The 15,570-nt window shown below is 36.3% G+C and overlaps 2 protein-coding genes across 7 annotated transcripts in view; one reads left to right on the forward strand and one right to left on the reverse strand.

Moving 5' to 3' along the window:
- Positions 1 to 7,949, reverse strand: part of LOC127963508 (glutamate receptor-interacting protein 2) — a 29,906-nt gene extending 21,957 nt beyond the window's left edge. For 2 of the 6 annotated variants that reach the window (XM_052563451.1, XM_052563452.1), the window contains exons 1-3: positions 7,568 to 7,949; positions 2,793 to 2,870; positions 974 to 1,109 (exon numbers count right to left, since the gene is read on the reverse strand). In XM_052563451.1, the coding sequence (XP_052419411.1) occupies positions 974 to 1,109; positions 2,793 to 2,870; positions 7,568 to 7,730 (377 nt within the window). In that variant the 5' untranslated portion in view covers positions 7,731 to 7,949. Of the gene's footprint in view, positions 1 to 973; positions 1,110 to 2,792; positions 2,871 to 5,359; positions 6,235 to 7,567 lie in introns of those variants that run through there. The other 4 variants (XM_052563448.1, XM_052563447.1, XM_052563450.1 and 1 more) reach the window with 4 other exon arrangements.
- Positions 7,950 to 9,137: 1,188 nt separating this feature from the next.
- LOC127963976 (protein SSUH2 homolog) lies at positions 9,138 to 15,504 on the forward strand. The gene is made up of 13 exons (XM_052564088.1): positions 9,138 to 9,345; positions 9,438 to 9,493; positions 10,246 to 10,350; positions 10,618 to 10,693; positions 11,179 to 11,308; positions 12,150 to 12,210; positions 12,405 to 12,526; positions 13,168 to 13,230; positions 13,489 to 13,571; positions 14,377 to 14,469; positions 14,698 to 14,803; positions 14,888 to 14,995; positions 15,211 to 15,504. Exons 1-13 carry the CDS (start codon positions 9,326 to 9,328, stop codon positions 15,349 to 15,351), a joined length of 1,164 nt encoding a protein of 387 aa, XP_052420048.1. The 5' UTR covers positions 9,138 to 9,325; the 3' UTR covers positions 15,352 to 15,504.
- Positions 15,505 to 15,570: the final 66 nt, after the last annotated feature.

Consider the following 15,570-nt stretch of genomic DNA (forward strand, 5'->3'; position numbering starts at 1 on the left):
ACGTGTATACGTTACTATAAAACATGTATTTTAGTTTTTCTCTTTCCTTAATAATTCCTTTAAATTTACCAGTTTTCAGAACAAAACAGGTATAAAGAAATCTCAGCATAAAAGAGAAATTATATTTGCATTCATTAGAAATAACACTCATCATAAATGACACTCATACACAAATTTATTTCAAGTGAAATCATTAGCATGCAGCACAAAAAAGTGTGTTATTTTAAAATAAATGTATTTTAACTTGAAGTTTTAAGTTAAGTAACCATTTTGTATTAATTTTTTTTTTTTTTTTTTTTTTTTTTTGGTTATCATTAACTACAACAACCCCGCACACAAAATACACTGTGTTTGCAACCCATTTTCCTTTGTGATGTATTTCTGGATGAAATGGGATATTTCAGTGGAAAATAATGGGCTGGATTTATCTACAGTAATCTAGTGGAAATTAATTAAATGGTGAAAAATGTCATAATGTGGAGAAGTGTTAAAATAAGAGATTTTGATGATATCACTGGAAAAGAAAAGTCCAGAGTTTGTGACCAGAAATTATTTTAATAGAACGTAGAAAGAGAAACATGTTTACCTTTTATGTTCTACTTCTCAAGATTTTACTCCAGAGAAAAATAACCTAATAATCTCTCAGAAATCTTTCTCAACAATATCTTAAACTGTGCTCAGATTTACCAACGTCTTCTCTATACTAGTTGTAGTCTTTAGTTTATTTATAAAGCGTCAATTAAAACAGCAAAAACTGATCAACCACAAAACTGTAAACCACAAAACAAGATAATACATAAAACATTCCCACATTATAACACAAACATACAAATCATAACATCTAATATTACTATTTTCGATCAATTATAAGCTATTTGATTTTAAGGAGAACCAAGACAAAGCTAATACCCCAATGAAGCTTAACTGAGAACTCCACAAAGTGGATAGTGATCAGCGTGTGTGTGTTTCTCACCGGATGGCGAGACCTCCTGGTCTCAGGTTTGACACTCTTGGCTTGCCGTCCTTGTCACATCCTCCGGAGATCGTGAGGCCGAGACTGCTGCCCTCTTTTTTAATCAGTTCCACTGTCGTCACACCTCTCTGCTCATCTGTGCATAAACAAACACACACAATAACCACACAAACACCAGCACACGGACCTTCACTGCAGGTCACTCCCCCGCCGGTCCCCAGGGAGCTTGTGTAGCCATGCATTGTGACACGGAAGTCAGATTCATTTAACCATTTCATGAAGGACAGATGCTAGGACTGCAGTCTGTTAGTATGGCAGACTTTGTGTAATAAGCATATTTATACATAATGGAAACAAACAAGGTTGATGTTTTTATGTTTTTTAAATATAATTTTTAAGTAATCTCTTGCATTTATTGATCAAAAATGTTTTGTGGAATATTATATACGTTTCATCATCATTACTCAAGTCTTCAGTGTCACATGATCCTTTAGAAATCATTCTAATATGCTGATTTTCTGCTCAAGAAACATTTCTTATTCCCATCAATAATGAAAACAGTTGTGTTGCTTCATATTTTTGTGGAAACTCAAAGTTTTCTCCAGTGATTTTTAAAAGAAACCTTCAAAGTTCTAATGTCACTTTTGATCAATTTAACATCCTCGCTGAACACAATTTGTACTTTTTTTTTTTTTTTTGAAAGCAAGCTTATTGTCCAATAAATTGTTTAATATTGATAATAAATTATTATTTCATAAACATAAACGGTTGACATTTATTTATTTGTCACAAACAACACCTCATACATACTTTTTTTGTAATTGCCACAAATACTGTATATATATAAAAAAAAATTCCATTCAAGTCATTATTTCATTAAGTCCATTATATATATATATATATATATATATATATATATATATATATATATATATATATATATATATATATATATATATATATATATATATATATATATATATATATATAATAAAATGCACTATTTTATCTAGATTTATTTTTATTTTCCACACATAATGGTTATGAGGACTCCATTAGGGAGAATATAATTTTTTTCAGTATCAAATGAAGACTAATTATGATAAGCTTTTATGATTCAGGAATTACAATTTAAAGTATGAGCTCTTTACTGCTGTTAAATTTCTACAGCATCTGATGGTGAGTGTCAGTGTGGAAAATCACTAGAGACAAATTAACTGACATGATTCTTCACAAGCCCAGCGGATAAAAGGAAAAGAACAGAGAGAGTGACTGAGGTTTTCTAGCAGCGCTCCGAAGAAATCAAATATCAGCATCATCACAGATGTACAGTCTCTTTACGTTAAGGTACAAGACGCTGTATGAGTGCTGAGACTGGCAGAACTCCTTCTAAAGAGCCTCAGTGTAGAGCAAAACACCTCTGATGCAGTAAAGCTGTGTCATGTGGAGCACTAAAGAAATCATTCATCCAAAAATCTAAACTTGTTACAAATTTTTCAGGCCATTTAGGATGTAGTGGAGTTTGTTTCTTCGTTAGAACAGATTTGGAGAAATTTTACATTACACCACATGACCACCAATGAATCCTCTGCAGTGAATGGGTGCCGTCAGAATGAGAGTCCAAACATCTGATAAAGACATCACAATAATCCACAAGTAATACACACACCACTTTGTAGAGGATCCAAATCTGTTTCTATTAAGAAGCAAGCTCATCTACATCTTGGATAGCCTGAGGGTAAATGTTCAGCAACCGAAATATTCCTTGAACAGCAGATATGTGCAGGTTTCTGTTCTGTTGGATTACATGCCCACTTACCAGCTATACTGCTCCTCTTGTTGAGGCCGCTGCTGTCACTTGCGGCATCTTTGCTTCCCTTCGTGTATGGGACATCTTCTGAAACATGAAATGATCAAATAAATTATGATAATACATTACAAAGGCAGTTTACAGGCTCGGACTGCTTGCTTTTAATAACATTTAAAATTGAATTCAAGCTCAAGTCAACAAGAAACAGTGTTCGCAAGCTCTTTTTTTTTTTGAGCGAACCAGCGTATTCAACAAGAAAAGTTATATATTAACATTCAGGCATGCAACACACACTTTTATGATACAGTAAGCAGTAAAACAAAGTTAATACATTAAATTTTATCTGTCAGTCATATATAAGTTAAACAGTTAGGGAACAGGTAAGACTTCTGTAATGGTACCATTAGAAACTTTTTTTAAATAGACAATAACCAGATTAAAATATATTTATCATCAATAAATCCAATAGGTTTTAATCTCATATTTTAACTGATTATTTAATGGAACAACCACACCTAGCCATATTTTAACCATGTTCATATATTTTAAATAAGTACATTTAATGTTAATTAAAATTAGCAGATTTATGCTGATTCTAAGGAATTTGAATAAATGCATTTTGAAAATATGATTATTTTCAGTAAAGTCAGAAAATGCTAATAGGCAATAATAAATTACGCCATGATGTTTTGATTGCATAATCGTACCCATTTCGTTTATGTACGACTGACAAATATGCATTACATTAAGTTTATTAGTTTATGTTAAAACTGTGTAGGCCTAATCCTAATAGATGGAAATGTTGCATGCAATTTAAATACATAAATCTTAATTTTACACTACAGGACTTGATTTACTCCAATGTAGGCCTATTTTTATTTTTTTTTAAGTCCTGTCCTATGTTATTGGAAAGAGGCTTTATGGAACTACAAAAACATTTTCACTTTAAGCAACTTTCCTTTACTACAACAATCCCAATGTGCTAGCCCTTCCTGAGCATTAACAACCCTTCAATCTCATTTTGATCAGTAAAGATGGTTCAGCTGCCCTTTAAGCCAAAAGGCTAAACAAACCAATATCACTCAGACTGTTTGTTTAAGAGGTCAAAGGCTCGAAACATCACATGACTGCTTTAACAGTCAACAAACTGCACATCCATGAGTAGTGTGCAAGTGTTATATAACACACTCACACAAAAGTGTCGATGAAAGTCCCGAGAGCAAAACTGTCATTATAGGTCATGATAACTCAATTTCCAAGTCTATTAAAACTCTGAAACTAAATTGGAGCAAAGCACACCGACAGCCCTGGTTGTGTTGACACCAATCCTGATGTAGGTTAAACGGATGATGTTCTAACAATGCAAATGGAAGCTCAGGGCCTATTTTCAGAGCTGGGCTTTTATTAATAGAGGCCACAGTGGCTCCAGTTGTCACCCCGCGCTCAGCTCTCTACAGGCTTTTCCATTTTACAGCAGGGGTAGAGCTAAAACCCACACGGCCCAAGACAAATGTTACGGGTGGGGCCTTTTTACCCTGTCCAAATTGGTAGACAGTTTCATAGTGGAACATAGTGGATCCTATTTGTCAAATGGCCCAGGAGGACAACAACACATTTTAAAGAAAAAGCTGTATATAAATTTAAATTAAATGTAAAAAAATTAAATTTATGCATTTAGCAGACACTTTTATCCAAAGCGACTTACAGTGCATTCAGGCTATACATTTTTACATATCATGTGTTCCCGGGGAATCAAACACCCAACCTTGCGCTTGATAACGCAATGCTCTACCAATTGAGCTACAGGAACACTATATGTAAATGAAACCGAACCCTAATTGTAAGGATTTGATTAACTTGAAGTGTACAAGTCAAAACATTTTTAACCTAAAAGTATGCAAACATTACAGTCCCAAACATTATATTACATGTTCCAGTACCAAGCTACTGTCTGAAATATGTTAGAATATAATTTAAATACCATTGCATACGAATATGATAATCATTTGGATTCATGGTAAATATCAAAGTACCATCAAAAAAAACCAACTGATACCATACTGTACAATACTACCGCCAGCAGTAGTTTTTGAAAGGGTCACCTAGAAAATACATGCAAGCTAGAGATATGAAAACAATTCTACAGAAAGATACTTTAATTCACCAGGAATGCATTATATCGACCAGAGGTGAAGCTGTTACAAAAGGCTTCTATTTCAAATAAATGCCGAAATTTCTGCAAAAATATGAGGCAGCACAACATTTTCAACTGTTTTCAACCCTGATAATAATAAGAACTTTTCTTGAGCAGCAATTCAGGACATTAGAATAATTTCTGAAGGATCGTGAAGACTATAATAATAATAATGAAAATTCAGCTTTGACATCACAGGAATAAATTACATTTTAAAACAATCATGTTAAATTTTAAAAGTATTTAATAAGATACTGTATTTTCAGATAAATGCAGCCTTGGTGAGCAAAGACATTTAAAAAATCTTACCAACCCCAATATGTATGACAGAAGAAGTGAAAAAGAAAGCACTGAATGTGGAAAAATGATCATCATGACTCACCGCTGTTGTTGCGACCTTCTCTCCTCAAACCACACAGCATCATGGGAATATCACGATTCCATTCTGCCACACATCATTTCAGGATCTAACTAAATTGACCAAACTGTTTGTTAAAGCGCAAACCTGGAAATTACCATCCTAACCTATCTGTCCAGTTAAGCCATATTACATGTGTGACTTCAGTTAGGATTCCTTTAAGAACGAATCCTCTTTGAAAAGCAATGAAATGATGGTCCTGAAGAAGAACCCATTCAGCCACCTCAGATAGTTTTAGCTATAGCTGATCCTGTTGCACAGATGACGTGCAGTCCATACAGGCAAGTCATATAGAATTACAGCTTTTTCAATAATCAACTGATCAATTTCAATTTCAATGATCAAATATATCTCTACTGCAGGTCCACGTGAGCGAATGTAAGTGTATAATGCATGAATGAGCGACTGAAAAAAGGTTGCATTGCTGCAACTGGATTATTCCTGAGACATTCCAGTGTCACTCCAGTTTGCTCTTTCCAGACAGCATAACGCGGTCTCCTCCGCCTGCCAATCCACGCATGCAACTAGTCTCCAGTCAGTCATCTGTAAAACACATGTGATCCGCTCGCACAGATTCAGTTCTAGGTTTGTAGCGTGAGCCGAAGCAGATGGTAGTTTATCCAGAGATGACAGTGCTGCAGTATGGGAATGTATCCGAAAGCTCCAGTGCTTCACAGAGATCAGACCCGGACAGAACACACACTCGCTTCTTCTCTCCTCTCCACCCTCCTTTCTGCCACTCCTCCCTCACTTCTTCAGCTTCTCGCCGCTCACATGTGCTCTTCCTTCCTGCACTGGCCTATTAATCATGTTTGTTCACACACATACACACATTCCTGCGCTCTGTGCCCGAGAGAATCTTCCTACCGGAAAGCTAATATAGACACTAATATTAAACACAAACAGAGCCGAACCCCTCACTCCTCTCTCAGCCCCCACGTGCCTCACACACAGACACTTCTTCCTCCCTGTCAGTCTTCCTCTCACATGCCTGTTTCTCTTCATTTAACAGCCAGGCATCTAGTGTGAAACAGCCCTTGCAACAGTTTACCATGGTAAATCATGACTCTTGTTAAAACTGGCTTTATATTATACACAGAATAAAAGCCACACAGTTTCCTTGCCATGAAAGGGAGAAACCAAATGTGAGTCTATGCCAATCTGCTCTCAGATTTCATTTTTGGGGGATGGCAGGGATATTGCATCCACTTCTAAACATTTGTGTTGACAGCTGCATGTGTCCAAGAAAAACACCTGTCTCTCCCACCAACACACACTACCGTTACTTCTCTATACTGTTACACTGGAAAAAAAACTTCCCCTCAACAAAACTTACAATACAGTCAATACGCCACACGCTTCTTTACTCCAATCTTCAGTGTCACATGATCTGTCAGAAATCACTCTAATATGCTGCTTTGCTATAATTTAAAAAAATATATTTTTTGATTATAAGATCAATATTTATATTTCACAATATTACCATTTTACTGTGGTTTTGAACAAATAAATGCAGCCTAGGAGAGCAAAAGACACTTAAGACATTTAAAAGAACACATAAATCTTAAACATTTTGAATGGTAGTTCACATATGATTGAATTTTAAACAATACAGCCCTCATGTGGCAGAACATTGTTTTGCAGGTCACTTGAGCTGATACAGAAGATCTTGCATTCATTTCTCAGACCCACATCCAAGAAAAATATAAAATAAACATACATACATACTGTACATATATGACCCTGGATCCCAAACCAGTCTTAAGTGTCAAATTTTCGAAATTGAGATTTACACATCATCAACTATTTGAATATCTGGGATCCGAGGGTGAAAAAATATTGATATTACTAATAAAAATTCAGTTTTTATATATTTTTACGGTAGGAAAATAACAAAATATCTTCCTGGAAAATGATTTTTACTTAATAATCCTAATCAATTTGGAATTAAAGAAAAATCTATAATTTTGACCCAGACAGGTTTTTTTTTTTTTTTTTTTTTGGCTATTGCTAAAAATATACCCCAGCGACTTCTGTTTTTTTGATCCAGGGTCACACAACTTTAGAAGACTGCTCAAGAAGTACACAGCACCTACACACATAATTAACCCTTTAACTACAAACATCACCACACACTCAAAACCTACACACATTAATTTTCTCATGTCTTACCTTTAACCCTTCCTCTCATAACTCCCATCCGACATCGTAAAGAAAACGAGAACATCTTCCTCTTCCCTTTGACTCCTCCAGCCAGTCCTTTCTTCATGGTGGTTCGTGCAGGGACCCCATCCGGGAGCACTTTAGGGTTTAAAGAACAACTAACGTGCCACATTGCTCCTTTTTCCTTTTCCTCTCTCCAGTACCACACAGATCTTCAGTCTAGTCTTGCTTCGGGTCTATTTCTCTCTTATCTTCCTCCTCTACCCTCTCTCTTCATCCTGGAAGAGCTTTTTGTTTATTCTCTGGGAAATCTTTCAACTTAACTCAGATACGAGGGTTTTGGAGAAACACGGCTCATTTCATGGTCCTCAATGTAACGTCATGAAAATCTGGGTATGACTTAATAATACATCCAGTTAAATATAGTGGGTAGGGCTAATAACACCGTTGGAGTGCAAGTGTGTGCATTGGCTGCTCACAGATGAGACAGATGGACTGAAGCGGCCTGCTACTGAGATACAGACTGCCTGAGCCACAGGAGAGACACCACACTGACAATAAAGTACCATAACTACAGACAGAACCATATTTTGATTCGGATGTTTAAAAACCATGGTAATTTTAATATGGCAATCAAACTATATTATGGAGGGGAGACTGGGGCTAGTTGTCACGATGTAGTACTGTATCTGATTCAAACGTCCAACGAATAAATTATTTTTGTTATATTTTACAAACTATACTATACTATTTTCATTATCATAACATTTTGTTCTGGGTCAATGCACAATTAAGATGTCAAATATTAGATTGCTACTTAATGTATTAACTAACATTAACTAATGGAACCTTATTGTTAATCACTCGCCACCTATTATATGTGTTACCTTTTAAAATGTTTTCCTAATTCATGAATTGTTTCATAATGAATGCATGGTTTAAATGTGGGCAAAAGCTGACAAACAGGTTCACATTGTGACGTATGCCATATAGAGAAAGAATCCAAAGAATGCAAAAATATAAAAAAACGTCCTCCTGTTTACCTTCATTTCTAGTCATGGATAAACACATTCACCTCTGAATACAGAAAATCACTTTTCTAAATAAATACGTAAATAATGCATCTAACTTGTGTCGCTTGGATGAACGCGTCTGATGAATGAACAAGTGTAAAAGATGTGACAACTAGCCCCGATTAGAGTACCAAGGATTTACCATCTGATACCATCACTGTATCATGGTGCCATAGGCTCATAGGCTATGTTTTTTAAAGGAGTGACTCCTCGCCTAAATTAAACCGCACACTCGTTTTCACTTTCTGACTCATTTTCACCAACGTAAGTGTGAAACTGTGTTCCTCAGAAAAGCGTTGCGTTCGCTCAAGATTTGCGAGTTTTGCGAAGTTTGCATAGTTTCTCCGGGTAACGCAAATATGTTTTCCTCATAGTTCATATATTTTTGTAATCAATATGTCACTCTCGTGGCTTTGTCTAAAAAAACTTTAACTGTCTATGGAAAAAAACACACAAACATACTGAACTAAACTGAAACTGCACTTTGTTTCGACTGCGAATGTAACGAGGTTTAAACATATTTATATACAATGACCAATGACTGCCTGGGTAGACTGAGCACTGGTCGATTATCACTGACCTCCTGTGCATTTATGAGGGAAATAACGAAACCAAATCACATGATGACTGCATAAGGAAGCAGTAGAACATTTCGGGAACTTAGCCTGCTTGTACTTTTGACCGCGTTTGCGAAATGGAGAAGCCAATTGTGAGGTAAGGGTAAAAAACAAATCTTAAAAATCGATATTTACATTGTTTATTTTCCCAAAAATGCTCAACCTGACTTAATTAAACTTCCTCCGAAGTGACTATGGAGCTAACTACGGCACCATTAACCCGGTTTATGGATTACCAGCAGCAGGTAAGAGTTGTGAAATGTACAGTCTCAGATTTCCACAGGACGACACTCCGTGACTACCCTTTCAACGCTATATTAGAAATATTACAATGGAGCTTCCGCTTAAACTCCGCTTTGTGCATAGTTAGTATGCCGTATTAAAATAAATATTAATAGCCTGAATTCGTATAGTATGTAAGTTTTTGTGCTATAAAAACATTTCTATACAGTATTTACACAAAAATATGGTACTGCAAAATATACAGTAGGGTACCCCAGTAGTACTGTAGTAAAAAAAATATAAATATATGTAGTAGTTTTTATAATTCAGATGACTGGGATCATACAAGAACTGCAACGGTTAAATCAGAATTCTAAATGTACAAAAAAAGTTATTTATTCAAAGTTACCAAGGTTTTATTGTAGAAACAACTCCATCCAAATACATTCAGCGCCATTCAATAACAGCAACTATCGGACTATAGTACTGTAGGCCAGGGTTTCTTAAAACATGTCCTAGAGGTCCAATACTCAGGTGTGTTTTATTAGGGTTAGAGCTAAACTCTGCAGGAAAGTGGATCTCGTGGACCAGATTTGAAGATGCCTGCTATAGGCTACTGTACATTCCTAAACCATAAATACACCATTAGCATTAACGCACTACTCACCACTGATTTTAAAAGTCTTAACAACAACAACAACAATCAGTTCTTCAGTAATTAAAATGGCCAACTATTGGAAATCTTACCTAACTGGTTTGTTTAAATCTCATTAAGCCATGGCAGCCGCACCTGCGACAAGCATCCATGGACCTTCTGCACCCCCTGCAAACATGTTTGATACAGTCCCTGGGTATGAAGGAACAATAGCTGGCGGAGGTGGTAAGAAGTCATGTCAAGCTAAAGTAAACACTTCAGCATGAAAAAAATGTGTTCAGGCTCACATGGATTTTGTATGGAATGTACCCTTGCTATCTTGAGCCCACCAAACTATTAATACGCATCTGATGTCATAAGTATGACTTTCCAGCTTGTAAATACAAACTTTCCACAAAAACTTGAATGCACCAGTAAAACTTATAGTGTCAGAGCACAGAAATCCATGAATGGACAAGTAGATTTGTTGTTGACATGTCTCTAATTTCATAGGTGGGTATCTTCCACCTCCACCTCCATCAGTACCGATGCCTGTGCCGGAACAAGGCCCCAGCTCCCCAAACTGGCAGTAAGAGTTTTTTCTCTATACAAAAATCACAAAATGCATGCACTGAATCTTAAACACATGATATGCAATCATCATACAAAGATGGGCATTCTTAATTTCTCACAGTTTAGATGTGCTCTCTTTTTTGGAGGGGTTTCAAATTGTGGTTCTCAAACTAGGGCAACATGATTAATCAAAACAAACCTGAATGTTTATTTTTTTTAAGTCATAGTATTTATTTTTTAAATAAAAACATTTAATAAAACATTTAATATATTTAAATGATTAATAATTGTAGATAGAGTTTTTCTATTGTCATAATGACATATAATTACCAAATTTCACAGTTCTGGAAGCAAGCACAGCAAACCTGGATTTTTTTTTTTTTAATCCAAAATATAATTTAATCCACCTAAATAGTGTCATATTGATAGAAAAAAAACACAGAACACTGTTAGACATGTGCAAAGGTCACTTACGTATTGATTTTTTCTCTTTGATCACAGAATACCCTCCATCTCAGAGGACCAAGCACGTGAATCCTTCGCAATGTACGTCTCTAGCAAGTGCTGTTATAGTTCTGACCCTGTCAAAGAGGGGGTCATAACAAACATGGAGTCCTTTAATACCTACAGGGTGAGACCCACAGTAAATCATCTTCATTATAACCATCATTTTCTTCTCCAGTATGTGATAAGTAGCAACTACAGTTTTTAAGACATAATGTATAAGAGATAATTTTAAGGCCTGGATTTACCAACATGGTTTCCTGCTGAGGATTCTCTGGCCCCTTTTAGCCAAGAGCAAGCCAAGGAAGAAGGACAGGAGCTCACAGCTATCAATGACATCATGACAAAGTTCTGAAGGTCATAGTAGATACCAACTCCTGCAGGATTACCCACTGCAACCATAGCTTTTGTTAGGGCTGGGGAGAAGATAACAACATCTGTCAGGACCTCCTCTGGCATGCTGACATCTGTACAGGACTAAGAGCTGAAAGTCAACCTGGGGAGGCAGTTGAAGTTTCTAAAAACTGTTGGCATAACATCGCTGAGGCTAGACATGGTGCTAATCTCAGGAGAAGAGTATCTTATTGAAGAGGCCAGAGAGGAAAGGATCAAGTACACTGAGCTGGTAGTAGAGTGCTGAAGAAACGACTGGCGAGTAAAGTGCGAGAGCCCATTGAGGTTGGATGTAGAGGGTGTGCAGTGCAGGGTCTACAGCATGCTGGCCAGTAGACAAAGGAGCCAACAGAGTTTGCTTCAAGGTGGCTGTGGATCAGGAGAGGAGAACCATGGGTGGGGTAGTGCTACCTGGGCTTTATTAATCACAACTGGGTTACCTGGGCGAGGATATCTGATTGTTTAAAGACCTGATGACCCCAGGAAACATCACTGATGATGTGTCTCGAAGCATCACATAGTGAAACTGATGTGAATTGTTGCTTTTGATGTGTATGTTTTTCTTTTGTTCTCAGTATCGTTTGGAGACGTTCATAGAGTCCAGATCTACTGAATGGAGTCAGGAGCCTTATACAGGTATCCAGCTGTCAGACAGGGCATGTTTACTTTCATGCTGTCTTTTGCTTTTATTTAAACTTGACCACATCTCTGATAAATTGATACAGCATGAATTCAGTGTATTACAATTTTCCATGATGATACAAATGCCAGGAAGGGAAATTATGCGGTGTTTAATGTGGCTCATAATCAATAAAATCGTAACCATTCAGGTCAGCCTGTGGACGCTGGTGTTCAGCCTGCTCCAGGTCCGTGGCAGATTGCAGCTCAACCTCCGGCCTTCTTTCAAGAACACAAGCAGACCATTAAAGTGCCCTATACTTCCTCTGTCAAGGTTTGACCTTTGACCACACAATCCACAAACAGAACTAAAAGAGCAGGTCCCATTCAACACACTTTAGCCACTTTTCCATTGTTGGGAATCGAATGCTTCTAAGAATGATGCATTTGTATTAAAAGAATGATGCATTTGTATTAAGGCTCTTTTATCAGCCACACTGTGGAAAATGAATCCATATCCATATCGGCTGGGTTTTATTGGCATGGAATGGAACAATTCAGCCTGAGAATGGTTTGGCCTGATGGTGGAAAAGTGGCTACTATATCACAGCATTTCTGTATGAAACCAACACTTTCTAAAGGTGTTGGCAGCATTTTATTTAATCTTCCAAAAGATCACAACTGTTTGTAGAGCTATTGTAGAATGCAACAGTCGAGCTCCCAAAGCAAAAGCCCCATTCATTTTCTCAATACAGTAGTGAATTAAAAAAGGACAAATGCTTTAATCATTTTGTTAATTGATGTTTTGTTTTTGTTGAAGCCATCAGCATGTAATAGTCTCTCTGCACTTTGAAAATACTTCGAATATTTAAAATATTAAAAAATTAGACTTTATGTCAGGTAAACATGCCAGTAATGGTTATGTTCAATAAGTCAGATCATATTTTAAAGCATTATATTCTGTTTGTACACTAGAACTGTCACCTTTGTCTGGGAATGGGAAGAAACCCCTGTACCACCTGTGCTGGATCTGGGAACGTAAGTACATTTTGACTAACACAGACCAAACCAGCTGCATACTGGGCATTTCTTTCTTTTCAAATGTCTTTTCAGTGGAAAATATAGCACTTATAGTGAGAAAAAGTATCTCTTTGTGTGGTGCCTGGGGAAGAATTCAAGTTGAGTTGTATTGGAAATGTGTGCACACAGGCCACAGTGTTTTTTCTTTCAGTTCATCATATGACATAAATACCTTAACATATGAACTGTTTGTCCTCTATTGTTGTCCATGTGCAGAAAGTTTGTTGGGTGTGTAATGGTTCTGGTTTCCGTCAATCTGATGACCGCTGCATGCACTGCAATGGGCGTGGGCGTGAAAAGTAAGGAGACATTTCTTTATTCAATTCAATTCAAGTTTATTTGTATAGTGCTTTTTACAATACAAATTGTTACAAAGCAACTTTACAGAAAATTATGTTTCTACAATATTTAGTAATACCTTATAAGTGGTGACTGTCAGTTTGTGCACGTATGACAGGACTTGTAGAAAAATTAATACAAGACGGAGTCAGCCAGATGATAAACATTATTAATAATTAATAATTATTATATGATGCAGTCACACTTGTAGCAATATTTGTTAGTTCTGTTGTTGATTCAACGTTAGCATCATCTGGGGTCCTCTGAGGGTCAGCATCATCTCTTCTGTTCTGGATCCAGACTGGAGCTTGCGTAAATCCTAGTTACCACGGGATGTAAATCGCGTGGCAGAATATAGAAACAAAATAGAGACATCATAAGCATAGCTGCTGCATAGCATAATTAGTTTAACCCAAACTAAAGAATAAGAATGCACATTTGATTAGACACAACTACACTCACAATTTAAAATACATTATTCAAATGCTTGGTGAAAGAGATGTGTTTTTAATCTAGATTTAAACAGAGAGAGTTTAAAATAGGTTTCTCTTCCTAAGATTTTTTTTTATATTCTAAATTAATTATTTTATTGATTTTGTGTTTATTAAATTTTTTTAATTATATTGTACTTTTTATTGTGTTTATAATTTTTATTTTATTTTTGTTCAATTTAAATGTTAATTTCTTCTGAATTCTGATAGAGTCCTGCAGGGGGCTTCAGTGGTTTGGTATTTTCTGAGTTTTGGTTTGTCTGGGGTCTTTCAGCTGTAGTTCGTGTAACGGCAACGGCTCTTGCCAGTGTCAGACCTGCCATGGAAAGAGACAGCTGCTTGTCTTCATCAACCTCATTGTTAAATGGTATGATGATTTACATGATATACAATATGTTTGCTAAGGAAGTCATGGCTATTATATCCTCAGTCAGTGTTTGTGCGACTGACATGACTCCTGCTGTTTGTCGAGAAGAGGTGTGCTGCTATGACTTAAATTGTCATTGTTTGCACAAGAAAGCACCATTTATAGTTTCTTTGTAATAACAGAATTAAATCAATATTATTAATTATGCAACCTTTTGGGCCACTTCAGGAGCACTGGGAAGGATGAATTCATAGCGCAAGACTCGAGTGGTCTGAGAGTGGAAAATCTGGGGAAGGTTTCAGGCAAGGAGCTCTTCAAAGATGCCCAATATATGGTAATAACAGACAGTACATATAGTAAGAGATTAAAAGAAACTCGAAATGTGTAATTTCATCAGATGGTTGTATGTATACTGTAGGTCTATCCAGTGAGGGGCTTTCCAGATGTTTCTGTTGGTCAAGCTTCTGAGCGTTTAGTAAGAGACCATCAGGTGAAATACACCCAAACATCCCGCATATTACAACAGGTATTGCTGTCTTTGTGTGCTTCCAGGCCTTTTTATATTGTTCTTTTTTATCACTTGATTATTATCATCCATAATTTCCAATTACAATTTGTATGTTTTAAAACAAAACAATGGAATGCACAACCTTTGCTATATCATGACCAGTATGTCTGTAACTAGAGACAGTTATCATGCTGAAACTTGAATCTGTCATTCTGTTATTTAATCTGTTTCAGAGGCAGACGATCGAGCTCATTCCCATAACCAAAGTGAACTACATGTGGAAAGGAAAGCCTTATGTTTACTATGTGTATGGAAATGAGTTTAAAGTGAGCGCTGATGACTATCCCGCCACCTGCTGCTGTTCTGTGATGTAGCATCAAATACACCTGACCAGATGTACAGTATAACATAAATGCTGTATATCCTTTAAGATGAACAAATGTAATGTCTTTTGCCTATACATCCCAGAATCATGACATCTGTAGCTTAACTTCTAACCATGTACAAATATATAACATTTTATGTCACCTCACTGACTCAATATGACCAAATATGAGTTACTAAACCTCTTATAGATAAATGCATTTTTCAAA

This window comes from Carassius gibelio, chromosome B8, assembly GCF_023724105.1.
Source record: "Carassius gibelio isolate Cgi1373 ecotype wild population from Czech Republic chromosome B8, carGib1.2-hapl.c, whole genome shotgun sequence".
NCBI classification, from domain to species: Eukaryota; Metazoa; Chordata; class Actinopteri; order Cypriniformes; family Cyprinidae; genus Carassius; species Carassius gibelio.

Excerpts from the sequence above, each read along its gene's own strand:
- LOC127963976 (XM_052564088.1), top strand. The coding sequence starts at position 9,326 with ATGGAGAAGCCAATTGTGAG. Across the intron at positions 11,309-12,149 it reads AGTCCTTTAATACCTACAGG|TATCGTTTGGAGACGTTCAT; the intron begins GTGAGACCCACA and ends TTTTGTTCTCAG. Across the intron at positions 14,996-15,210 it reads CATCCCGCATATTACAACAG|AGGCAGACGATCGAGCTCAT; the intron begins GTATTGCTGTCT and ends AATCTGTTTCAG.